This window comes from Ruditapes philippinarum, unplaced genomic scaffold (genome assembly GCF_026571515.1).
Source record: "Ruditapes philippinarum isolate M1 unplaced genomic scaffold, ASM2657151v2 ctg2095_1_1_1_1, whole genome shotgun sequence".
Taxonomy (NCBI): domain Eukaryota; kingdom Metazoa; phylum Mollusca; class Bivalvia; order Venerida; family Veneridae; genus Ruditapes; species Ruditapes philippinarum.
Genome location: NW_026856068.1, coordinates 48,413 through 76,290, shown reverse-complemented (window position 1 = coordinate 76,290; position 27,878 = coordinate 48,413). Strand labels below are relative to the sequence as shown.

At 33.5% G+C, this 27,878-nt stretch overlaps 1 protein-coding gene across 3 annotated transcripts; it reads right to left on the bottom strand.

Annotated features, from left to right (window-relative positions):
- Positions 1–26,552, bottom strand: LOC132745315 (intermembrane lipid transfer protein VPS13C-like). Of its 3 annotated transcripts, none has more exons than XM_060734206.1 (10): positions 26,469–26,552; positions 20,922–21,117; positions 19,547–19,630; positions 16,412–16,540; positions 5,261–5,398; positions 4,627–4,757; positions 3,747–3,860; positions 2,846–2,998; positions 1,458–1,545; positions 1–124 (listed from the first exon to the last, which is right to left on the bottom strand). In XM_060734206.1, exons 5-10 carry the CDS (start codon positions 5,385–5,387, stop codon positions 90–92), a joined length of 648 nt encoding a protein of 215 aa, XP_060590189.1. In that variant the 5' UTR covers positions 5,388–5,398; positions 16,412–16,540; positions 19,547–19,630; positions 20,922–21,117; positions 26,469–26,552; the 3' UTR covers positions 1–89. The 3 variants fall into 3 exon arrangements, with proteins under 3 accessions (XP_060590189.1, XP_060590188.1, XP_060590190.1); XM_060734205.1 differs by lacking the exon at positions 26,469–26,552 and adding an exon at positions 22,247–22,337; XM_060734207.1 differs by lacking the exons at positions 16,412–16,540; positions 19,547–19,630; positions 26,469–26,552 and adding an exon at positions 22,247–22,337.
- Positions 26,553–27,878: the final 1,326 nt, after the last annotated feature.

The following is a 27,878-nucleotide window of genomic DNA, read 5'->3' as shown; positions in this document are numbered from 1 at the left end:
ATAGGGCAATAAAGAAGCGCAATAATTATCAGAAATACGGTAATGTTAATTTGAAGCTGTGCTATATGTGTTCCTGTTGGTCTATATTTCTACATATTCCACTTACGGTTGTCTGTGTCATCAGCTATAAATATCATATAGTACATATACATAATCATATCTTAATAACTTGTCATCTGTGTTGGTGTTTTTTCTTTACATGCAATTTATTACAACACTATTTAAGGGACTCCACTGAGGTTAATTGACATGAGAGGGTTGGAAATATTTTTCAGAGATTTGTGTACTACTTAATGTTGATAAAGACAAATGTGCCGCGTCACGACAAAACCAACATAGCGCGTTTGCGACCAGCATGGATCCAGACCAGCCTGCGCATTTGCGCAGTCTGATCAGGATCCATGCTGTTCGCTTACAAACCCTATAACAAGTAGAGAAACTGATAGCGAACAGCATGGATCCTGATCAGACTGCGCAGGCTGGTCTGGATCCATGCTGGTCGCAAACCCATTATGTTGGTTTTGTCATGACGCGGCTCAAATAATTTATGTGCAAATCTTCAGATCATTTGCACACCCTGTTTTTGCAGAATCATCTTTTTTACTGTGAAAAATAACCAAAAAAGTAAAAGCTTTGCATGGCTTTTCACTCAAAGCAGACTAAGAATTGCCCCAACTTTCGGCTTTCTGACCTCAGTGGAGTGCCTTTAAGGTCAGGTGACATTTTCCCAGCTTTATAGGAAAAGGTTTTGTTTTGGCTCTTAGTGAAGGGACATTATGAGCAACAAAAGATGGAAGTAATAACCCCATAAAGTAGGTCTCGTAAGAATGTCAATGCATTATTTTAGGCATGAGCTGGCACCTCAGTAAAACCACCAACCTTCCATAAGCTAGCTGAATATATATATTAGTATTACTTCTAAGTACTGGTATTATTAGTTTTACAAATTACTGGCTAAGAGGTATAAAATACAGTGTATATGCATTTTACAACATCAATACTTTGATTATTATTATGACAACATCACATTGAAAAAAAAAATCAATTACACAAGCTTGCAAAAACATGTGAGTTGTATCTCAAAATAAATGTAATTAAATGACAAAAACTACAAAAAAAGCTAAATAAATGTTTTAAAAACTAACTAAAAACAAATTTCCATGCACAAAATTAAGACTTGACTTAATTAGAAATGAACTAGAAAGACTCCTATATTTGAACTAAATGTTCACAGTATTCTAGTCGAAATTCGAAAATGTATTTGTTACACTAAGTTTTGATGATTTAAAGCACTTTCCACAGTCTTTTTCATTCAACTATAATTATTCAAAGAATTTGATAAAAATACAATATGATGTTCAAATTTACATCAGGTTTGAAGAAATATCTGACATCAGGCCCATCTATGAATCAAATTTCAATCAAGGTTCTATAGACCAAATCAAAAAGAAACTTACCTGATTTTAGGAACCAGAAATCACAGTCGGATATTTTCTTAATCTGCCAGATATCCCCAGGCATTTTCTCTTCCTCTTCCCCTTCCTCCTACAGAACATAATTTATGTATCAATCATTTTAATTTTTCTTTTTTTGCTACAATTATTCAAGCAAAATTCTTCTATCCTAAGAAAGTTTTCTGAAAGTATGAACCGTAACAACATCTTATTTTTATCACTCTAGTGCAATACCATCTAGTACAAGATTTCATTATCCCATGATAAGCAGAAAACAGCCAATTCTTATGTAAAAATTAGATCCCCCGACTTATACATGCTCCGAGTCATATATATGAGTAAATGCAGTAGTTACATGTAAAAGCAAATACAGTCAAACGTGTATCAAGCGACCGGGCAAGGGAAACACCAAAAACGGTCGCTTAATGAAACGGTCTCTTAAGACAGTCAGCATGATATAAAAGTCAAAATTTATAAATGACATCTTTTTTATTCGATGGGATTGTTTTTCAATATCATTTTTATATAAATGTTGAATAATAAGTACGCTCCGACAATCTAAACGGATGCAAATGTAAAAATAACGTTCTGATATTTATTGACAAAACAGTTTTGATCCATTACGTACATGTTTGACTTTTTTTCCAGAATTTTTAACTTCTCCGTTGTTTTTCCTTGTCTCCAACACGAAAACCCTGTTAGTGAAGATGTTTTCTGTTGTGCATTTTTTCATTTGAAATTAACAAACAACATCTATTTGTTACGATTAATTTAATGGCTGATCAAGTTCAAGGTCAATTCAATGCAGTCTTAATGTCAACAAGCGAAGCGTATACACCATCTCAGTATGGGCGGAGTGTTGCATTGTTTATCCGATATTATTGGATAATACACGTCGCGCGTATACTTAACTTCATTTGCATACGCTAAAACGGTATGGGAAATAGAGTTTTTCACACGTTTATTGTTGTGTTTTGATTGCTGACACTTGTGACATAACGAGGTGGCGTTTCTAAAAACACAATTACTTGAAAAGTGGTCGTTTAATGAAAAGATTGATGTCAATTAGTTGACTAATTAACGGTCGCTGGTCGCGTTGAGCAAAAGTCGCTTAATACATTAAAGATAAAGAGGGAAAATGATCGGGGGGAATTTAAAGTGGTCGTTTAAGACAAAAGTCGCTTAATACACGTGGTCGCATGGGCAAGTTAGACTGTATTTGCATTTTTTGGTTATTTTCAATAATTTAAGAAATATTCTGAGTAAAAAAGAACAAACTAAGTAGGTAAATTTATCAGCTAATGCTACTTAACAAAGTGGCAAATATTTGCATTTTTTTTTTTTCATTTTTACATACTTTAAGAGCTATTCTAAAAATAACAAAATCATACTTCTTGTTTAGACAATCCAGCGGCTATTGCCGACATTGTTTTGATGGTAGCTGGGGAAATGTTCAGGATTAAATCTGTAGTAGAAACATCCATATGTGCTCCCTGATCCTTAGGCGTCTTACTGTAGAATGATATGTCACATGGGGTCAATATCTGAAATATACACATGTTGCATATGCACATGGCACAAATGGTCATATATGAAATATTAGGTTAAATTTGGTCACATGGGGTCAATATCTGAAAATACAAATGTTGCATGGGGTCAATACATGAAATATACACATCACATGGGGTCAATACATGAAAAATGCACATGACACATGGGGTCATATATTAAATATTTAGTTAATTTATGTCACATGGGGTCAATACATGAAATATTTAGTTAAATTATGTCACATGGGGTCAATATCAGAAATATATAGTAACATTTTGTCATATAAGGTCAGTTAATACAATAAATTATTATCATCATGTTATGTCACATGGGGTCAATTCCTGTAATATAAACTAAATATATTACCAATATGTTGTCAATATCTGAATAATATACATGTATGTCACATGGGGTCAGTTTCTGAATAAGAACATTATTAACACATAGTCAATATTTGAACAATATTAAGTCAAATGGGGCTATATTTATTTGTGAAAATATATGTAACTCTTAGTCTATATATGAACTAAATAAACATCATATCACATGGTTTCAGGATCAAATACAAGCAATATATCACAACGACATGGGTTAATATCTTCATTATGTACAGAATTTTTGTTTCTTTGTTCTGAACATGGAACATATCTCAAAAAGATGTTGGGAATTATAAAATATTTTCAAAAGCACAAAGATCCAACATTTCTTCCTTTTTTAAACATGAATATACAAGATATTTACCTGTGACCCGGAGCCTCTACTGTTGTATTTACATGAGACTATACCGAGGTTTTTAATGGCAGCTGACATGTCCATTGTCTCCGTACTCTGTCTCATCCTGAACACTAACTCCATCTGAAATCATTGTAAATATATCTATACTAACTCCATCTGAAATCATTGTAAATATATCAATACTAACTCCATCTGAAATCATTGTAAATATATCTGTCTGATTTTACAGCAAAATTATCATATTTTCAGACTGAAATTCATTTTTAAAGGGGACAGGGTAAATAAATGATGAGAGCATAATAAAACAAAATAAATATATGAATGAAGGCATCATAAAAGAATAGGGTATTAGTGTATATAATGGTATGAAATTTAAGGGCACTCTAAGCACAGGATACAGTCGACTCCCGTTATCTCGAAGTCGCCAGGACTGTCCACAAAAGTCAAGATAACGGAAACATCCAGATAAACAAATAAGCCATGATAAGGGTTTTGACCAACTTAAACTAGAAACTGATTTTTCTACATCAGGCATGGACATACCTATTATTTACATCAGATAAAACTGAGTAAGATGTACTTTTTTTATTTCATTGGTGTTTTGCACAAAATAAACAGGATCACAAAACAACAAGGACAAAAGAGAACAAAATATTTGACTTAAACATTAAATTCTATTTAAGCTTGATTGCTAAACAAGTTCTTGCAACTTATATTAATCACTTCGGAGTCTGCTTCCTGGAACCAACCAGAACTAATGTCATATGAAAAAAACATGGTTGTGAACTGATTGGGGCTCGAACCCATGATCCCTGGGTTGAGAGGCAGACATTTAAACCACTAGGCCACAGCTCCCCTTAATGTACCAGGATATTTAATAACTTACATCTAACATGAGGGCACTAGTATCTTGTTTAGACTGGTCTTCAATCATGATAATTTCTGGTCTATCTATAGAGACAGATATATTCATCTCACCTGCCACCGGCTCGGCAGGCTTTGGTTGTACTGCAGCTGCTGTGAAAATAAAGAGACAATAAATATGTTTGATAATTGATCGCTTAAACATATATTCAGTATTAATTTAACAATTGAATCATACCAAGGCAATAAATAAATTCAAATATATACCCTATAACATGGAGATTTTACATGGAAAACTTTGATCGATTGTACTCTGATTAGGTTTTACATGGCACTGACACAGTTTAGGTCATATGGCAGCTTTCCAGCTTTACCGGTGGAGGAAGACCTCAGGTGCCCTTCCATGCATTACTTCAGGCACGAACAGGGGCCTGTGTAGAATCACAGACGTTCACACTAGCTGGATAGCTTCCTCACATGAAACAATCCAAAGTCCCTTTTGGGATTGGAACCCACATCGGTGCTGCCAAGTATAAAGCAACAATTTATTGTTTGGTTTTCCATGCATGTAGGGTAAATGACAAATTTCATTCACTTTCCTGTATTTTTTACCAAAAAAAACTATAAAACTATTTTATCTCAAGAATTAAACTCACCTTTTTGTGTTTCTTTGGCAGGAACAGGTGGTGGTTCTACCTCGGGTTGTTTAGGTAGACCTTTCACAAAGAAGTCGGCTACTGACATCAGGAAATCCAGGCATACACACACATATAAACTGCTCATGTGTACATCAACTGAAAATGGTGTAATAATATTACAGTTATTGACTAGCTAGCCATTGAATATGATGTGATATTCACCCGTCGAATGTTATACTGACCAGGGTGATAGGTGTTTTTTTTTTGTGCATAATAAATATATTATGTCAAGAAATAACTATGGCTACATTTTATATACTTTAAGCTTAGCTAATGTTATACGCCTTTTATTTCAACAATAGAATCAATGTAAATCATCAGCAGCAAATAGGAAAGTCATGTAAAAATCAGGTCAAATGAAATTCACTATCAACAATATTCATGGCAAACATGAATTACAGACATATTATGTTTGAATTTTTTACTACACTATGTTAATTTTGTTGGTTTGTTTTAAGGGTACACCAGCACAGTATAGGTCATATGGTGCAGAAACAGGAAAGATGATTTTGACTAACCTTGGGTATAACAAACTTCAAAGCAACACCAGGAGTCAAAACCACCTCACCTGCTGAAGCTAAGACATGCATAGACTCCAGTTATTTAAACCCATTCAGTCGCCTTATACGATCACACAGGGATAAACGGTGGCTGCAAGTCTTATGTCTCAACCATAAAAGGCAACCCCTCAGCCAAAAGGGGCACACCTTGTTTATGTGAATGTGGCTGAGGCACAGTGGTTAACGTGTCTGCTTCTCAACCAAGGCATCATGGGTTAAAAGTTTATATAAAAAAAAAATTAAATTAACAAAATATTTAATATCTTTGTCTTATCTAATTAATACAATATGTTGTTAGTTTTTTCCAATTTGCTTAAAACATTGTAAAAAAAATCCAATTCTGGGGGTTGGGTCATATTCCAAAGAGCTAAGAAAAAAACCCTGGATTTTGGTTCACAACTGACTGAAGAATTAGCAACCATAGACACATGTATATAAAGTTCACTTCAGTCTGGGCTGAATTAAATTAAACATCCTATCACCCTTAATATATTCACCCTGGTCTACAATAGATACCGTAAACATTCTAATAAAGGAAAACATATAGTGTTTTAATTGTGAATAAAAACATTCTAAATAGAATTAATACATCACCAATGTTTCAAGTGACTACTACCACAACAACAACAGAAGGTATAGACAAATTTTCCAGCAGTTTAGCACAGTCATCAAAACTTTAAAAAAAATGCATCATTTTTAAGGAAAATGGTATAAATTTTAATTTTTGCATTAGAGGATGCATTTACATAATAATGCCAATGAAAGTTAGAAAATAATTATGCTGTTTACAGTTGGGTTTTTTTAGACAATAGAATACAAGTAATTTCTTTTCATGAAAGGAAGTACATGTATATGCAAAAACTTTTTTTGAACTTATTGATTTGTCATTCAGACAAAATATTCATCTAAATACAATAAAAGTTTGATTTAAAACGAACAGCAGTTACCTCATAACGATATATTTGGGTACTGGATAATGATTACTAACATAGTTTACTTTGTTTATTTTTAATAATTCCCCCCCCCCTTTCCACTGTAAATATTACCGATGCCTTATTTAAAGGTTTGGCAAAGTTTCACTGTCTTTAATTAATTCAACTTGGTCACTTATAGAAAACTATCGTCGGATTCTTTTTGGCGATGGAATTGAACTTGGGGCCGATAAATGTCTTTTCCGTTGTATTGATATTTTGAGAAATGAATATACAAAAGCAACGCAGTATAAAACTACTAACTTTCTTATTGATAGTGATTTTATCTTACCAATTCCTTGTACATGTTGGCATTAATATAAAACGGTAACATCTATGCCTTACAATAACTCAAACGGACATAATAAACAAATCAGACAATCAGAGTCCCATTACCACTCAGTTAGCATTTTAGACACAACCAATTCACAAGTACACAATGTTATTCACACCTTCGGCGTCCGGTATTGTCAAGGTAATTATCTATATAATTGACTTCATGGTCCCCTATCAACCGTCCGATATTCGGTTTTTACAGATTCCGGTATTGTCAATGTTTAATGCAAAAGTTTAACGAAGGGGATATTTGGGACTGAATTAATCGTCCGGTATATAGAGAGTTCCGATTTTCTCAGCGTCCGGTTTTCTCAACTTTCACTGTACATTCGTAACAAGAAATGGTACAATTTTTGTTTTTATTTTGAAGATTTTTTTTTTAATTTTCACAACTGCTGGAAAGTCTGTGTAAAACCATGTGATATCTACTTTTATTAAAATTGTCACATTGTGATTGGAGGTTGAACACCATGTGACTTGGTCATGTGTTTTAACAAATTTGTTCATGTGCTTATAAAATGTTGGATTAATATTAAAGATATAAAATTATACATATTTATTAACAGGATCATAAATCAATGTTATCACATGAAATCAATAACATTTATGCCTTTAAATTGTTGACAGGAGGCATTTAGTGATCGCAATCAAAATTTCTCAAGAAAGCATTTACATTACATTGAACTTTACATTAAGCCTTTCCCTGTGACTTTTAAGACAAGACGGCCATGTTGGTCCTGAGGTCGCTCACCTGTACAAATATAGGCCCCCGGAGCGGGGCCAGTTTAAACCCCAGAGCTTTTATTTGAACAAACTTGGAAGACACCCATTAGAAGATGTTTCATGATGTTAAGTTTTTACTACACACATATAATGAAAAACAATGACCTCCCCCCCCCCCCCCCCGGGCAGGGCCAATTTTAACCCAAGGGCTTTTATTTGAACAAACATGGTTTTTTAATAGAAGATTTTTTTTTAGTTTTTACTATACATATAATTAGTTAAAAACAATGACACCCCTGGAGCGGGGACAGTTTTGACCCCAGGGCTAATATTTGAACAAACTTTGTAGACACTTACTAGAAGATGTTTCATGCTTAATATCTAAACTCTAGCTATTTGGGTTTTTTCAAAGAAGATTTTTAAGTTTTTGCTATACACATATAAGGAAAATCAATGACCCCTGGGGCGGGGCCAATTTTGACCCCAGGGCTTTTATTTGAACAAACTTTGTAGACACTCACTAGAAGATGTTTCATGCTTAATATCTAAACTCTAGCTATTTGGGATTTTTCAAAGAAGATTTTTTAAGTTTTTGCTATACACATATAAGGAAAATCAATGACCCCCTGGGGCGGGGCCAATTTTGACCCCAGGGCTTTTATTTGAACAAACTTTGTAGACACTCATAAGAAGATGTTTCATGCTAAATATCTTAGCTCTAGCTCTTTGGGTTCTTTAAAAGAAATTTTTTTAAGTTTTTACTATAAGCATATAGGGAAAATCAATGACCCCCTGGGGCGGGCCAATTTTGACCCCAGGGCTTTTATTTGAACAAACTTGGTAGACACCCACTAGAAGATGTTTCATGCCAAATATCTAAGCTCTACCTCTTTGGATTTTTTTAAAGAAGATATTTTAAGTTTTTTTCTATCGGTTGCCATGGCAACCAGAGTTCTGCATGGAATTAAATTCTTTGAACAATTTTTTAAGGTGACCACCTAAGGAACATTCCTGTGAAGTTTGGATGAAATTGGCTCAGCGGTTTCTGAGGAGATGTCATTTAAAGTAAAAGTTTACGGACGGACGACGGACCCGGACGGACGCCGGACGAAAAGCGATCACAAAAGTTCACCCTGTCACTTTGTGACAGGTGAGCTAAAAACTGGAGAAAGGACAATCGCTTGTAAGCATTTATCACATCAAAATAAGATGAAAATTGCGAACTCGCTTGATTGCGTCTGTTAATGAGGGATAATGAAAATTATTTTTCAAGAGGGCATATCACACCTGGACATGTTGATGTTTTATCACTTAGTTGTGTGATCATATACATATACTGTATAGCATATTAAAAAAAAAAAAACAACAAAAAGAGAAACAAGTTAGTTGTGTGCAGGCTGGTCTGGATCCATGCTGGTCACAAACCCATTATGTTGGTTTTGTCATGGCTCGGCTCTACAAACCCTATAACAAATAGAGAAACTAATAGCGGACAGCATGGATCCTGATCAGAATGCTCGGATGTGCAGGCTGGTCTGGATCCATGCTGGTCACAAACCCATTATGTTGGTTTTGTCGTGACGCGGCTCATTTATTGATTTCTTTCTCTTAATATTATATTTTATGGGGTCATTCAACACAACATATAGCTGGAATTTTACTTTTACTGAAATTAACCAACTTATTCAGAATCTTTCATTTTTTATTCAGTTTTACCTGATTATCATCCATTTCCCGCTTCTTTCAACAACTTACGATGTCATATACTCGCCACTTGTGACCAAAACTGGCATTTTACAGTAATTGAGTTTTACAGCAATAATTATTTTAAAACAAGACAAAATTATTTAAGTTTATTTTTTCCCCCTTTAATTTTATAAAAAAAAACACACAAAAACGGGATGGGATTTCAAAAACTTCAATGTCTTACACAAACACATCCACTTACACATTAATTTTCTCTTAATTATATACTCTTATTATTTAGTGTCCGTTAAATTAAACAATGATACCCACGTGATGTAATATTTTCCTTATTCTATTTGCATTAAAGTGTTTATTCTGATTAATACATGTATATCAGCCCTTACATGTTACTATATATATATATATATATATATATATGTGGATAAAGAGAAATACTTGGGAAACATCTTGACACTGGAAATAAAATAGCAACCGAAAGAATACATGTGATTACTGTTCAGTAAGTCCTGAAAGTGTTCCCTGTCTCAAGTGTTGTTAGAACAGATGAAATTCAGCTCATAAATTTCCTTGAAGTTCTCTTTCTTATAAACTTAAAATATGATTGAGCGAGTGTCTGACAGGGGTTGAAGGTTACCCGGAAAAGTTTATCACGCAGTTGTTACTTAAAAAAAATGAGTTTAACTGCGGAATAACGTCACTATTGCAGTGGAAAAATTATTAGTGCAGTAATTGTCATTAAATCGAGAAATATGCTTGAAGAACAAGATACACAATACATTTTTAAGGAAATTTACGAAATCATAAATTAATACGTAGGCCACAAAAAAATCGGCACAGCCATTTCAACAACACTATGAGTGATATACCCTCAGTAATATGGGTTTCATATCACTAAATAGATATCCAGACTTTCATTTATAAGCATAAACTTCTATAAAGATTTGACAGAGTATTTCTTGCATATCAGACTTGTGTTTCCATTAATTTTACTCATGCCGGAAATGTCATCTGTCATGGGGGTGCCAGATGAGTTGCGTGCTATAAAATGGCATGCTAATGATGACATTATTTTGCCGTTGAGAATGAAGTTATAATTTCATACGCTGCTGACTGACATAAATTTCCATGGAAAATTACTTTATTAAGGTCAAGAATTTAAAATATGATAGAATATGCAAGAAAAATATCCAACATACTAGTGTTGCTGTTTGGACTGGATTATCCGTCCCTTGGGATCCTGCCGATGAGCGGGTCCCCTGGGGACTGATACTCCGATCTGAACTGCAACATATGACATATATTTTTATCTCAAATAACAACCCAAACTGTTGACAAAATAAAATATACGCTTAATATTTTATCGTTAAGCAACAGTAATGTCTGAAACGATAGCTAAGTGGCTTTGGATTAGAGAGGTAGTACGTTCGATTCTTAATTTATTTAACATATTTTATACAATATCTCTATTTTTGATTATCATTTTAAAATATCAATATGATAAAGATAACAACAATGTTATATTAAAACTAAAACTATCACTAAATGTGATTAATACCCCCACAAGACTGCTTCGGAAATGAGGATGTTACTAGTAACAGAATACATTGTAAAAGAATTGAAATATAGAGTTATGGTTTTAGGCAATTAAAGATAGTTGTGGTTCTTGTATAATGCATTTCCTTTCAATGTGGTTGGCCATTGATGAAGTTTTATTGAATTACTCTGTAATAAGTCCAGAAAGACAAAGAAAAGGAACAAAGGGCAATAACTCTATAAATACTGAAGATGGAGTAATAGTTCTTGTGCACTGCACTTCCTCTTTTTGTGCTTGACCATTGTATGAAGTTGTTTTGAATTTCAACCAGTATGTTTTAAGTTATGCTCCAGACAAGGAAAAGTATCAAAGGGCAGTAACTCTGTATTTTGTCAAAATGGAGTTATGGCTCTTATGCACTTCACTTCCTTTCAATGTCCTTGACAACTGTGTGAAGTTGTAATGAATTCCAAACGGTAGTTTTCAAGTTAATCTCTGGACAAGGAAAAAAAAGGGCAGTAACTCTGTAATAAGTCAAGATGGAGTTATGGTTCTTGTGCACTGCACTTCCTCTCAATGTGCTTAACCATTGTATGAAGTTATAATGAATTCCAACAATTAGTCTACAAGTTATGCTCCGGACAAAAAAAAGCAATGGAAAAGTAACAAAGGGCAATAACTCTGTAATTACTTTAGATAGATTTATGGTTCTTATGCACTGCACTTCCCCTTACTGTGTTTGACAATTGTATGAAGTTGTTTTGAATTCCAACCAGTAGTTTTCAAGTTATGCCCCGGACAAGGAAAAGTAACAAAGGGCAATAACTCTGTAATTTTTTGTTTGTTTGTTTGTTTGATTTTACGCCTTTTCTCAGCAGTATTTCAGTCAAACTCTCTCTGTAATTAGTCAAGATAAAGTTATGGTTCTTGTGCACTGCACTTCCTCTCAATGTGCTTGACCATTGTATGTAGTTATATTGAATTCCAACCATTAGTCTTCAAGTTATGGTCCGGACAAAAGAAAGCAATGGAAAAGTAACAAAGGGCAATAACTCTGTAATTACTTCAGATAGAGTTATGGTTCTTATGCACTGCACTTCCCCTTACTGTGTTTGACAATTGTATGAAGTTGTTTTGTATTCCAGCCAGTAGTTTTCAAGTTATGCCCCGGACAAGGAAAAGTAACAAAGGGCAATAACTCTGTAATTAGTCAAGATAGAGTTATGGTTCTTGTGCACTACACTTACTCTCAATGTGCTTGACCATTGTATGTAGTAATATTGAATTCCAACCATTAGTCTTCAAGTTATGCTCCGGACAAGGAAAATGCAACGGACGTCTGGACCGACCACCGGGTGACTCCTATATACCCCCCCAAACTTCGTTTTTGGGGGTATAATTAACAGATTTTTACCAGAAAAGCAGACAAGCTTATTGCAGGCTGTCCAGCACCTTCTGACAAAAAATAAGGGAAAATTTTAGGGCAATTTTAAAAAAATTTAGGGCTAAAATTAGGAATTTTAGGGTGTATTAAAGAAATTTTAGGGCTAAAATTTGGAATTTTATAACTAAATTATGGCCTAAAAAGACCATGATATGGGCTCAACTTTGCATATTTGACACAAAAGTAACTCACAAATAATGCTCTAGTTCGCTTATAGCAAAGGTGTTACCAGTGTTCCATAGTCACAAGTGAATAAATCGATCCACTGGTCAACTGCCTTTAAAAAGAGCTGAAAAACTACATTAAAACATAACTAGAATGAAAACATTTTCAAAGTTATATTAGTATCCCAGCAAAACCAATATTCAATTAGTTAAGATTTGATTAGCCAATAATAAATGGAAGGGGAAATTATGTTTTAAAGTCATTTTAGCTATACATTGTAAATGCATTTCTTATCAACATTTATTCATTTGGAGGTTGGTACATTTTCAACAAGTCTTGATCTTTCTTAAAAAACAATAAAAACGATATGACTCACTCAAGTCATTCCCAGGAATATTTAAACTTAAATTCAAACAGCAGGGTATACACCTATGAAGAATTTGTTCAAGATAAATCAGGCTACTAAAATTGTAGTAAAATAACAACAGTGTTAGTTTTTTCAATGCTTTTCAACATTTTTTTTCCAGATTTTAAAAACTTACACTATATGCTATAACATATGTTCAGTAAATGTTAATGTGTACAAAAAGGGCAGCTGAAGGTGTCATTTCTTAGTATGCTAATTGGGCAGCAAAATGGCTAAAGCATCAAATCATTACTGCCAGTTTCCTGTAACCCACTTTATAATAAGCAATGAAAACTTGTCTAGATCTGCCAGCTGGTATCACTTACAAAAGATCTGTTCTACAGTTATCACTTGAAAATAACTTGATTATAAATTAAGATTTTATCAATAAGGACCCCTACATAAAGTCTGATGAAATTTAGTGGTACATCATGAAAATAGTTGCTTTAAATACACCTAAGACTGAGGTAAATGGTAAAACTCTGTAGCCAATAAAAATGTAACTTCCTTGAAAAAAATTTTATCACAATTTTAACCCTTTCGCTGCCAGAGGGTTATTGTTTTACTGATCACCTATTTGCCAGAGGGTTTTCTAAGAAATTACTATATTATTAATTAATATAATTATTATTATTTGTTATAATTTGTATATTTGTTAGTATAATAATAATTATTGTCGATGGTACAATTTTCTTTATATTTATTATTATTATTGATTTATTATTAATATTATTATTATCATAGAAACGGCAAAAGCCCTCCATATGGCAAATACGCTGAAAATAACAGGGACGACATAAGCCGTCCCTATGGCAGTGAAAGGGTTAAACAGGTGACTATTTTGATATAGTCAAAGTCGTACAATTTTCATTGTTCCATTTAAAACAAACAGTTTCTTATTGTTTTTCTGAAAACATCTGACAATCAAGTATAGCATTTCTGCAGGAGTTGAAGTAAATACAACATATGACTTTATGTAATTTAATGACATCAGCTCCACTGTTTGAATATCGGTTGTGATTGAAACATGGTTGTTTCGGGATATGTTTATCACAAAAGATAAAAACAAGAGGGCCATGATGGCCCTATATCGCTCACCTTAAGGAATAGATCTTATAAATATTTTTCTTTTTAAAAACAAGCAACAGGTGTATAAAATTCTTTAATGTCATTTAAAGGTTAGTGACAAATGTAAAGTATTTTTGGCCAAAAGGAATGCAAACAAGTGTATAGAAATACCTCTTTTTTTCTTTTCTTTAAAGTACAGGTTGCTAAAAAATACACTCCTAATAGCGTGTTTACATCATGAAAATTTAAACAATGACATCATAATTAACAAGACGAAGTACAAATTTGGATAATACTTCAAGAACAAGAGGGCCATGATGGCCCTGAAGTCGCTCGCCTGTATATAGGCCCCCTAAGCGGGGCCAGTTTAAACCTCAGGGCTTTTATTTGAACAAACTTGGAAGACACCCATTAGAAGATGTTTCATGATGTTATGATGTTAAGTTTTTACTACACACATATAATCAAAAACAATGACCTCTGCCCCCTTCACCTCCCCCCCCCCCCCGGGCAGGGCCAATTTTAACCCAAGGGCTTTTATTTGAACAAACTTGGTAGACACCCACAAGAAGAATGATGTTTCATGCTAAACATCTAACCTCTAGCTCATTGGGTTTTTTAAAAGAAGATTTTTTAAGTTTTTACTATACACATATAGTTAAAAACAATGACACCTCTGGGGCGGGGCCAGTTTTGACCCCAGGGCTTTTATTTGAATAAACTTTGTAGACACTTACTAGAAGATGTTTCATGCTTAATATCTAAACTCTAGCTATTTGGGTTTTTTCAAAGAAGATTTTTAAGTTTTTGCTATACACATATAAGGAAAATCAATGACCCTCGAGGCGGGGCCAATTTTGACACCAGGGCTTTTATTTGAACAAACTTTGTAGACACTCACTAGAAGATGTTTCATGCTTAATATCTAAACTCTAGCTATTTGTGTTTTTCAAAGAAGATTTTTTAAGTTTTTGCTATACACATATAAGGAAAATCAATGACCCCCGGGGCGGGGCCAATTTTGACCCCAGGGCTTTTATTTGAACAAACTTTGTAGACACTCATTAGAACATGTTTCATGCTAAATATCTTAGCTCTAGCTCTATTGGTTCTTTAAAAGAAGATTTTTAAGTTTTTACTATATGCATATAGGGAAAATCAATGACCCCCTGGGGCGGGGCCAATTTTGACCCTAGGACTTTTATTTGAACAAGCTTGGTAGACACTCATAAGAAGATGTTTCATGCTAAATATCTTAGCTCTAGCTATTTGGGTTCTTTAAAAGAAGATTTTTTAAGTTTTTACTTTATGCATATAGGGAAAATCAATGACCCCCTGGGGCGGGGCCAATTTTGACCCCAGGGCTTAAATTTGTTAAACTTGGTAGACACTCACTAGAAGATGTTTCATGCCAAATATCTAAGCTCTAGCTCTTTGGGTTTTATAAAAGAAGATATTTAAAGGTTTTTTTCTTTCGGTTGCCATGGCAACCAGAGTTCCGCATGGAATTAAATTCTTTGAACAATTTTTAAAGGTGACCACTAAAGGAACATTCCTGTGAAGTTTGGATGAAATTGGCTAAGTGGTTTATGAGGAGATGTCATTTAAAGTAAAAGTTTATGGACGGACGCGGTCAGACGCCGGACGAAAAGCGATCACAAAAGCTCACCCTGTCACTTTGTGACAGGTGAGCTAAAAATAAGATCACTGGTAACTTAAACATTATAACTGTAAGATATCAGTTTGTAAAATTTGTATAAACTACCTACTGAAATAACCTAGAGCTAAAGTCAGGCCATAAAACTACCTAATTTACAGGACTAATACAATTAATCACATACCTTAATCATATACTTACTAGTATTTTGTCACTCCTTAAAAATGGTATTGCACAGCCATGCATATATTTTGATGTTACATCATTTTTATTATGTAAACATAGCCTTAAGACGCACTAAATGTGAGCCTTTTGTCTATGGAAAATGTTTCCTTTTCACTTCAAACGGTTAGTATATGATAAATAGAACATTAAATTTGTGTAAGTTTAATACTATATCTATTGAACTCGTTGAATAAAGTAATATTATGCTCGCCAAAAGCTTGCAAAACATTATTTTATTCAACTAGTTCAATAAATTGAGTATTTAACTTATACTCATTTAATATCCTCTATATAGAAGATTCACACTTTGTACCTGATTAACTTGTTGAAGAAGCTTCATTTTCTGTGCCCATACATCTTGAAAACCAACGACAAACACTGTCACCTGTTGTTGATATTTCTTCTTCTTTACAGTGTCCGTAATAATCTCTTCTAGTTCTTTCTGTAAACACAACAAGATCACATGACCAAGTCACATGGTTTTCAATCACAACAATTTAAAAAGTATCATTATACAGGTTAAAGTGAAACAAGAGGGCCATGATGGCCCTGAGGTCGCTCACCTGTATATAGGCCCCCCAACCCCCCCCCCCCAACATTGCTGGGCCAATTTAACCCAAGGGCTTTTATTTGCACAAACTTGGTAGACACTCATAAGAAGATGTTTCAAGCTAAACATCTAAGCTCTAGCTCATTGGGCTTTTTAAAAGAAGATTTTTTAAAGTTTTTACTATACACATATAGTTAAAAACAATGACACCCCTGGGGCCGGGCCAGTTTTGACCCCAGGGCTTTTATTTGAACAAACTTTGTAGACACTTACTAGAAGATGTTTCATGCTTAATATCTAATCTCTAGCTATTTGGGTTTTTTCAAAGAAGATTTTAAGTTTTTGCTATACACATATAAAGAAAATCAATGACCCCCGTGGCGGGGCCAATTTTGACCCCAGGTCTTTTATTTGAACAAACTTTGTAGACACTCACTAAAAGATATTTCATGCTTAATATCTTAACTCTAGCTATTTGGGTTTTTTCAAAGAAGATTTTTTAAGTTTTTGCTATACACATATAAGGAAAATCAATGACCCCCTGGGCGGTGCCAATTTTGACCCCAGGGCTTTTATTTGAACAAACTTGGTTGACACCTATTAGAACATGTTTGATGCTAAATATCTTAGCCATAGTTCTTTGAGTTCTTTAAAAGAAGATTTTTTAAGTTTTTACTATATGCATATAGGGAAAATCAATGACCCCCCGGGGCGGGGCCAATTTTGACCCCAGGGATTTTATTTGAGACACTTATTAGAACATGTTTCATGCTAAATATCTTAGCTCTAACTCTTTTGGTTCTTTAAAAGAAGATTTTTTAAGTTTTTCTTATATGCATATAGGGAAAATCAATGACCCCCCGGGGCGGGGCCAATTTTGACCCCAGGGCTTTTATTTGAACAAACTTGGTAGACACTTATTAGAACATGTTTGATGCTCAATATCTTAGCCATAGCTCTTTGAGTTCTTTAAAAGAAGATTTTTTAAGTTTTTACTATATGCATATAGGGAAAATCAATGACCCCCCGGGGCGGGGCCAATTTTGACCCGAGGGCTTTTATTTGAACAAACTTGGTAGACATCCATTAGAACATGTTTCATGCTAAATATCTTAGCTCTAGCTCTTTGGGTTCTTTAAAAGAAGACTTTTTAAGTTTTTACTATATGCATATAGGGAAAATCAATGACCCCCCCAGGACGGGGCCAATTTTGACCCCAGGGCTTTTATTTGAGACACTTATTAGAACATGTTTCATGCTAAATATCTTAGCTCTAACTCTTTTGGTTCTTTAAAAGAAGATTTTTAAGTTTTTCTTATATGCATATAGGGAAAATCAATGACCCCCCGGGGCGGGGCCAATTTTGACCCCAGGGCTTTTATTTGAACAAACTTGGTAGACACTTATTAGAACATGTTTGATGCTCAATATCTTAGCCATAGCTCTTTGAGTTCTTTAAAAGAAGATTTTTTAAGTTTTTACTATATGCATATAGGGAAAATCAATGACCCCCCGGGGCGGGGCCAATTTTGACCCGAGGGCTTTTATTTGAACAAACTTGGTAGACATCCATTAGAACATGTTTCATGCTAAATATCTTAGCTCTAGCTCTTTGGGTTCTTTAAAAGAAGATTTTTTAAGTTTTTACTATATGCATATAGGGAAAATCAATGACCCCCCCGGGGCGGGGCCAATTTTGACCCCAGGACTTTTATTTGAACAAACTTAGTAGACACTCACTAGAAGATGTTTCATGCCAAATATCTAAGCTCTAGCTCTTATGGTTTTTTAAAAGAAGATATTTAAAGTTTTTTCTTTCGGTTGCCATGGCAACCAGTGTTCTGCATGGAATTAAATTCTTTGAACAATTTTTTAAAGGTGACCACCAAAGGAACATTCCTGTGAAGTTTGGATAAAATTGGCTTAGTGGTTTATGAGGAGATGTCATTTGAAGTAAAAGTTTACGGACGGACGCCGGACGGACGCTGGACGAAAAGCGATCACAAAAGCTCACCCTGTCACTTTGTGACAGGTGAGCTAAAAACTGAGATGAGATATTTCTAGTTGTATCATATTTTGGGAACCTTTCTGTTGAAAATGTGTTATTTTTACATATACATGCACAGTGTGTTAACTGGAGTACAGGTATTTATAGTTACATATGTACACGCACTCCAGAGCATACCCATTGATTGGCTCATTTTGTCTGTAGTTTACTTATTGTGATGACAGAGAAAGGGATAGTAATAGAATAAACATATTCAGATGCTAGTTCATTGGTTACTTTTTCTGGGATTTCATATGTGACAACAGGGAATGTGTTTTTATTTTTGCCTATGATTCAAAAGAGAAAGAACATTAAAACCCTCGCCAATCTGATTTACACTTCGGGGCATCAGATAGCCTCGTGATTCAATTCTCTTTCTATTACTTAAATGGCCATGTTTGTTTGTTTCATTTTACGCCTTTCCCTAACAGTATTTCAGTGACAGTCATATAGGCAGGTAGTTTCCTAACCATCGTTCCTGGAGAGTTACACCAGTACTAGACTACCTTCCTCCGTGCTAAACTACCAAAGCATCTCCCGGGGATCAAACCCACGCCAGAGAGGTAACTGGTTTAGAAGTCATCGAATCTAACCCCTGGACTACGGAGGCGGTCTTAAATGGCCATGGTTAATATTAACCATAGAAAGGTTGACAAACTCTTACATATTCCTTTAAGCATAAGCAATTAGAGTAAATCCACCAGCAATTGTAAAACTTCATTGTACATGTATATCTGTATAATTTCCTCACAAGTTCATAGTCCCTGGCAGGGTTCAAACCAAGAGCTGACAGCAAAAGAGGTGGCTTATGTGAAAATTTGAACAAATATGAAATAAGATAGAATACTTACAATATCCTCAATATATTCTACATTAGGAGAGCCTCTTGGATCATCAAACATGGTCTGGGTAGACATTTCATAGGACAAATAGATCTGAAATGGTAAAGGAATGGAATTGTTAAACAGCACCTGATACATGTAACCTTCATGTTTTTTATTAACTAATTAGGAAATAGATATCAATTCTGAGTGCATTGTTGTAGAATAATGCACGGTTTGAGTTCAAATGCGTTGTAATATAATCACGAAGGCCGATAGGCCTGAGTGATTTATTACAAAGCATTTGAACGAAAAACGTGCATTATTATACAATAATGCAGGAAAAATCAATATCTATTTCCATTCTAACACGTCAAGAAAAATATAATTATTATTATAAAGTTGGCATTTATGTTTGGTGGTTTAATTTGTTTTTGCCTCAGAGTTTCCGATAGAAACGTTCTTTAAAGGCTGTTCCAATGGGTTGAGAAAAAAACTGTCGTTAAATCTACCGTGTTGAGAATAACGTATTTTGAAAACGTTGATAAAACTTTGTTTATTTTATTTCACTCTATAATTTTTTAAGCGAAATACAAATTATTAAAACTGAAATAAATGTAAAACTTAACTTGTTTGCAACATTAAAATAGCATACTTGATTTGATTGTTTTGCACGTGCTGTTTGGCGCTACATTGTGACGTCACGTAAACAACACTTTAAACGTCTGTACAGCGTTAACGACTGAATAAAAGATATTGGTGTTCGGATTAATTTTCTTAGTTAGACCAATTTCTTTCATTCTAGATAGTTTTCACAACAAAATTCGACAAAAAATTGTTTTTATTTATCAGATTTTTCAAACAAAATGGCGCCCTCAATGTGAAAATACACAGGGAGATAATAAGAACGGCGAGTGCATTGTTGTACAATAATGCACGCTTCGGGCATTCTTTGTTTATATAGAAAATTTTCCGATAGTGTTAGAATTAAAACTAATTAAAACAAAAGTACAAACAAAAGCATCATAACCATCAACAAAATCAAAAGTTTCATTTGGGACATGTAAGATTGTTATGTTTTAGGTTTTCCTACCAAATACAAGAAAAGAACTTACTGACTACTGGTAATCTGCCATTGCATATGAAAATGAGTTTTATAAAAATTACAATAAATAAGAAAAGAATTTTGTTAAAAAAAAAAACCCAACACTTCCAAGGCCACAAGTGCCAAACTTCACTTAAGAATATTTTCTGATAGCTACCTGGAGAACATTCTAACATGGAGAATTTCAAGGTCCATAGCAAGACTCAAACCCACAGCAGTGAACAGCAAATCTACTCTGCCAGATAGCGCCCTATATCAAGAATGGTGTTCATAGAGATTAAGTTATAAGTAATAGCTTACATTGTCCACCGTGTCCATAACTTTGTCCAGTTCTTCTTTAGTCTCATCTGCCACTCTCTGTGCCAGGGACCGGGTGTTCTTGTCGATGATAGCCTTTGCCGGGGCATCACCTCAGTCAATGATCGATATACTTCCAACATAATTCATCTTTCTTGTTACTGGTACATCACAAATATCAATGTTATATTATTACAGGCTGAAACAAAAATTATAACTTACTTCATATTTTTCAAAATCAATTTTTGACTGTGGCTGCATGAAATAGAATAACTTTTTACTTTGATTTGATTTGCAGGTTTTCATAAATATGGTATTGTAACAGACTTTGTCTTTTTGTTACAATGCCCTCTATGTATAATGGCTACCAATTGCCAATATCAATTTAGGGGAAGGCATACAACCTATGATTATCGGTATTTATAACTTGTAAAAAAGTTGGGGCTGCACCTTAGAGGCTGTGAAGCCTTACAACATAGGGTATACAGATGCATTTGCAAAGTAGTGTAAAATTTAACAGACCATGCACATCTAAGATGTCCGAACATGAAGTTATGAAAATTAATCAATGTAACATATGTTATAACTGCTTTAAAAGACTAAGCTTTATATCTATTGACCAACTATGGAAGCAAACATAAGACCCATTTGTTTTCATATGTCCCAGCATATGTAGATCTATAGCCTACATGTATATTTGTTATATCATTCATACATAGAAAATGAAGCAATTTATTGCCTTAATCTAAAATTAACCCTTGGTGAAGGGCTGGGAATAGCAGATCAAATGATGAATCAATGCAATAATGGTTTTGGGTGTCAAAATGGCTAGCTGGGATACATGTATGTATTTCCCATGGTGTGGCATTTATTGGGAATTCTAATATTCAAAAGTCATAATCTCACCTATTACCCATGGGTGGGGTATTGTTGTTAAAAAACTGACTAGCACATAATGTGCACTCTTATAAAATGTCACATGTACATGTAATTGATTCAAAATAAATTCACAAACTTGTGACAAAAGTTTTTCAATCAAAACAAATCACTTTTAAACTACTATATCCATGCATCAGTCATCTTACTTGACTTAAAGCGCTTATCTAGGTTCCAAAAAAGGGCTTTGACATTACTTTGAAAACAATAAACAAAAGTTATTTATAGCATTTCCGTAGCCAATTAAGCGACCTATTTCGGTAAATATTGAACAAAATATCTCAATATTTACTTTGACAGTGGCTAAGACAGTTGATATCCATTAAACAAATAATAAATACGATAAATGGCTAACTGACATTATTCATTTAGCGTTTTGTGTCAATATTTACTTTAAATAGTGCAGGAAATCAATGGTCGTCGCCATTTTGGATAAAACGGGCACTTGATTGGTACACGTGACATGTTGCTATAGACAACACCAAGCACAGGATATGGCTAAAATTATATCGATATCGATATGATCTCTACGAAGCGGAAGGCAACATACAAATGTAGTAAATAATTGCAGTATGAAAACACTTTGTTAGTCAAATGTTTATCATCCCTCTAGTACGTTTTTAAAAGATATTTGGATGTTTTATCATCCCACCTTTCAAATTAATACACTTTCTAACAAACGAGGAGTTCAATTTAGAACTAGATCTACAATACATAAATACATACATGTACTTGTAAGTACTTTTTTACCAGTTATTAATGTTTGGCAATTTCTCAGTCCAGTTATTTATGAGTACTAGTATGCTTATTGAGAAAGAGGCCGCGATTTGGGTTAATGTTTTTGTGAACAGTATTCAAATTTCAAATTTCATTAAATATCTACTTAAAATGTTAACAATTAAATATCTAAAATGCTCAATTAATGAAGAAAAAACGATATCGTAAAGTCAATGTATACAGTTACATGTACGTCTATAATATTTTTGAATGACCATTAAATGTGCGTTATGAAGAAGAACATATTTCACTAAGAAATGAAGAGTTTCAAAGACTAAAAATGTGCATTTTATTGCTATCCAATCGATCTTTTGTGCACTTTTAAGAAATAAAATCATCGAAATTTCCATAATGCATCAGTACATGATTCTCAATTGGAGACGAATAAAGAAACACTCTTGTAACAACCACACTTATTATCTAACGTTAAAAGGAACGCCCTAAAGTCAGTACAGGTAGTAAATTCAAAAATAGAAAAGTTGAAATAGTTAACAACAGTTTAAATTACTGTAAATTTCAAATTTCTTCAGTAGGGTGCACAAATATTTATTTCGCACAACTGATCAAAGTGGTTTCTTTCCTCAGTCCTCGATCAGCAGAGTAACTATAAATTCTAATAATAACTGAAGAATTGCGGGAAGATCACTGCGTAAAACATTCCAGTCAAGCTGCTCTAATACGACTCATAGAATCCTTCCTTAAATTAATGACTTAAGTACATGTAGAGGACGGTTGTTTGATATGCACAATATATTTAGACCTAAAGAAAGCATTTGATTTGGTACATCACAACATATTGTTACAAATGTTAAAATTATACAATTTCTCAAAAGCCTCAATAAACCTGTAGAATCTTGCAAGTTGCCATTTATCACATGTTATCTAATATGTCCACATTTATGGGGTTACTTATTATTTAATGAAAATAGAAAACAGTTTGTCAAATATGAAACGATCATTCAAATAGTGGAACAGTGAAATAAGTGGTCCCCTAGGGGTCTTTACTAGGGACGGTCTTTACTCTTTATTTTTTTTTTTACGTTAATGATATGTCATTAAGTACAACACACTCTAACATAGACACGAAGCCTGACGATACTATTATGCATGCATAAGATAAAACATTGAAGTGATCCAAAGAATCCTGCAATGTGATTTTGATAACATAAGTAAATGTGTAAACTAAACAACATGGCAATAAATCCAAAACTGAATTTGAAGAAGTGAATAAATTGCAGAAACGCGCATCGAAGATAAAAACATGTTTTGTGTAAATCGGTAAAATCAAACTGGTTATTACACGTTTTAAAATAGATCCACTTATCATACTGCAATATACATGTATTTAAGTAATAACAAGGATCGACTTCTTCCTAATTTTCAAATATTATTACTGCATGTAGTAGTGTTCTCGAAAATGAAAACATATGCACTTAGAGAAACATGAATTAATACATGTAAGGCCTAATAATACAAAATATGTTAAAAGAACTTATAGAAATAAAGATATGCAAGTATGGAATAATTTATATCTATATATACAGTACTGGACACGCGAAACCCGCACAATTCGCGTATTCGCGGCAAACTCTCATGCTTTAAAACCCGAGCAAATTCGCGGCAACTTGAGACAATTGCCGCGAATTCAACTCGCGGCGATTTTGCCGTGAACATTTGCCGTTATTCGCGGGGAATAATACATGTTCATTTGTATAATAAATGTAGATCTATTTATAATTGTACTCTGTGAACTTGAAACCAGATATACATGTACAAGTACGAAAATTAATTAGTAGATCTACATGAAGTTGTATCAAGAAAATCTTGTAATTTGCTAAAATGCCCTTTCTCTATTTATCTTTGATGCCAACAGCAAATATAAATAACCACGGCGAAATCAAATAACACCGTTAAAAACTTTCCGTGAATGGCGGAATCATGACCTCAAATTCAATGTATAAATGCGACGCAGTACAAGTATGCGGCTCCATCGGCAGGTAAATAGTGTACATGTTATTGTACACGTGTAAAAATATTTTTTAGGGGGGATACATATTGAGTTTAAAGTAGAGATATAAATATAATATATGTGTAAAAAGATATTTAGTTACATAAAAAGATACATAATTGATACGATATTAACTTGTTCATTTCTAATTGTATCCCCATATTGAAAACGTTACATAAGACATAAATTCAAGCATGGTCAAATTACCGATGTGATAAACTAATCCTGCGTAAATATTCCCGTACGACCTGGAAGAGTTATAGTGGATCACCGGGCCATTTCGTTCTCTAGGGTGATCATTACTCAATTTATTACACGTCTGTAAAAAATAACACACGCAAGATTTGTCTCCTATAATTTCTGAATGGCGGATATTTGCACCCCTGTTTTAAAAATGTTAAAATATTTAATTGTTAGTTACCGAAAATTATCGCCGATTGTTGAAATTCCATAGCGCTAAAAGACACAAAAACACTCCCGCAAAAAGAAGCATCCATAAATAAAAGGAATATAATGTTTCCAATGTTAAAAAATAAATACAAAATTTACGCACGAAATGACCTCTGACAAATGACTGGTCGGCTCTTCTGAAGAATCTGTGAATCTTTGATGTTTACACACCTGTAGTTGTTGCCGAATCATCAAAGAAATGCCGACACTCGATTGACTTCCACCTCTTTTTTATATATCAGAAAAAAACTGTCATTTCTTTTTGTCAAGGAATGATTACACATGTTTAATTATTGCTCAAGTAAAAAAAAATGTTGGATATTGATTGTGTCAATTATTGACATATTATTAATCGTAAGTGCATTTTGATTGTGATATTTTATTTACATTTTTATGATCTTGAAGATATTGTGCAATACTTGTGTCTGCTATCAAAACAATAATGCATATGAAAGGACCACAGCTTCCAAAAATTTATTTTTTCGGTCAATTTTATGACAGAATCCCCGCTGCTACAATTTACAATTTTCAACAATCATAATTAGCGTATAAGACGTAATAATTAGTTACACCTGTGAATCGGTGCTAAATGTCGCTTTGCATTGTTCTAAAAATAGAATATGTGCGAAAGTAAACAATGGATTTTAATTACATTTGTATTATTATCAAAATAACAATTGGACAATTTGTTATCGTGCGTTCTTTGATGTAGTACCAATTACCTTTTGTAATTTCAATCTCGTTTTATTGTTAACTAATTTTCACCAGCACCTGATTGCTTTGTTTTAGTATACAAAATGTATACGCTGTACATGTTCAAATGCTAAATATTTATAAATATACATGACATTTACAAGATTTTTTTAAAGTTTTAGAAATTAAAGACCACGGGAATGACCAAGTAGTACTTTCTAATACAATTATTGCTGAAGATTCGCCGTAAATTACGGCGATAAATCGCGGCGATTTTTCGTGAACCGCCGTGAAATTCGGCGAACTTGCACGCGGCGATGTTTTACCGCGTAGTGTCCCGTCGCGACATAGACTACACTCGCGGCATAACGCGACTTTTGCGGGTTTCGCGTGGCCAGTACTGTAAAAGGATACTCGTTTTTATTTTATGCTTTTCAGTGGATTACTGATTTATCCGTGAAAATTATATTTGATAATTTCGCAGTGAAAATTATCAAAATATAATTTCACACTTTTCAATGACGAAACTACTTTTTTAAGATTTTCCCCATGTGGCACAGTCGCACCTCAATTTTAATTTTGCTGACTATTCCGACAATGTCAGGCTGTAACGTGTTTAAAGAAAAGCAAAGCTGAAATTGATAAATAACTTATATGTCACAAGTAATAAAAAGAAGAAAACTTACAGTAAGTTACTTCTATTCATTCAAGTTACCAATCACCAAATATCGTCTCTTTAATTTTTTGTTTCATTTTTACAGTCTGAAAAATACATTCCTTCCGAATTACAGTCAACCCTGCCCCAAGTTAACCCGGCCCCAAGTCAACCCGGCCTCAAAATTGGTCAACCTGGCCCCAAAATTGGTCAATCCGGCCCCACAGTATTTTTATTTGGTCAATGCGGCCCCAAAATTGGTCAGTGCGGCCCCAAAATCGGTCATTCCGGCCCCAATATATATATTTTTCAAAGAAAAGTGATAATGAATAATTATATAACATCAACATCATATGTTCATCAACATTAATTCAGATGTGATAATCAAACAGTTTAAAGCAATCAATCAACAAGAAAGTATCTTTCATGTCTTTATTCGATGTAAATTAAAGATGGTTTCGTGAGTGTTAATGCGATAATTAGGAAGAAATGCATTTATTTCGAGTTTAAATGTTTGTGTAAATTAAGTTTCCAACAATCTTTTTTTTCAGTTCATTTTAATGTTTTTATTGAATACGTTCATCGGTATAATTAATTTAATATTTGTTTCGTTTTTTATTAACTTATTTTCAAAGAATATTTACTGTGTAAAAAAGTTTTGGAATATTACTAGTGTTTGAAAAATTGATATTGTTTTGTGTTTATATAATCACTTTATGTCGTTATGACTGATAACTGCATTGATTGTGAATATATTGTGCGTAACAGAATAGATGAATACCATAAAACTCAATAATGTCTGGATACTTTTTTTTAAATATACGAGTACAATCTTAGAAAAATGTAAAATTGCCTCCTATATAAGTATATATCTCATACCTCATATTGTTAATTGCTTAGTCTCATGAAGATATATTGTTAATAACTTCTCTGAAAACATTTTGTACTGTATTATGAACAATTTATTGTAAAAAATGTCTAACATTTTACCTATATTATGTAATTGTATGACTATACATTGAACATTGTAGAGCTATACAAATTGAACATTGTATAACTATGCATTGGACATTGTAAAACAGTTAATTATGTATGTGTTGCTTGTTTGTTACTATTGAAAGTTTTTATATAAAATATCCTCAAGGTACTTTATACCGGGAGGTACTTTGTACCGGGAATGTCCAGATATTACAAACAATACTTATATAAAAAAATTCTTTTGTATGCAAGTGTTTTTCACATTAATTTCATACACAATATAGCATTTTTTGAAGAAAATTCAAAATTTTAATAACCCTATTCACATAAATGTGTTTTTAGTATAAAAACCAGTAATATTGCTAACGATTTGGACCCAACATGATATTTTGAATGTGTGTGCAATTCTTATCAAATTGTTACCCTTTTACTGTGTGGTAATTGATAAATATTGAATAGAACT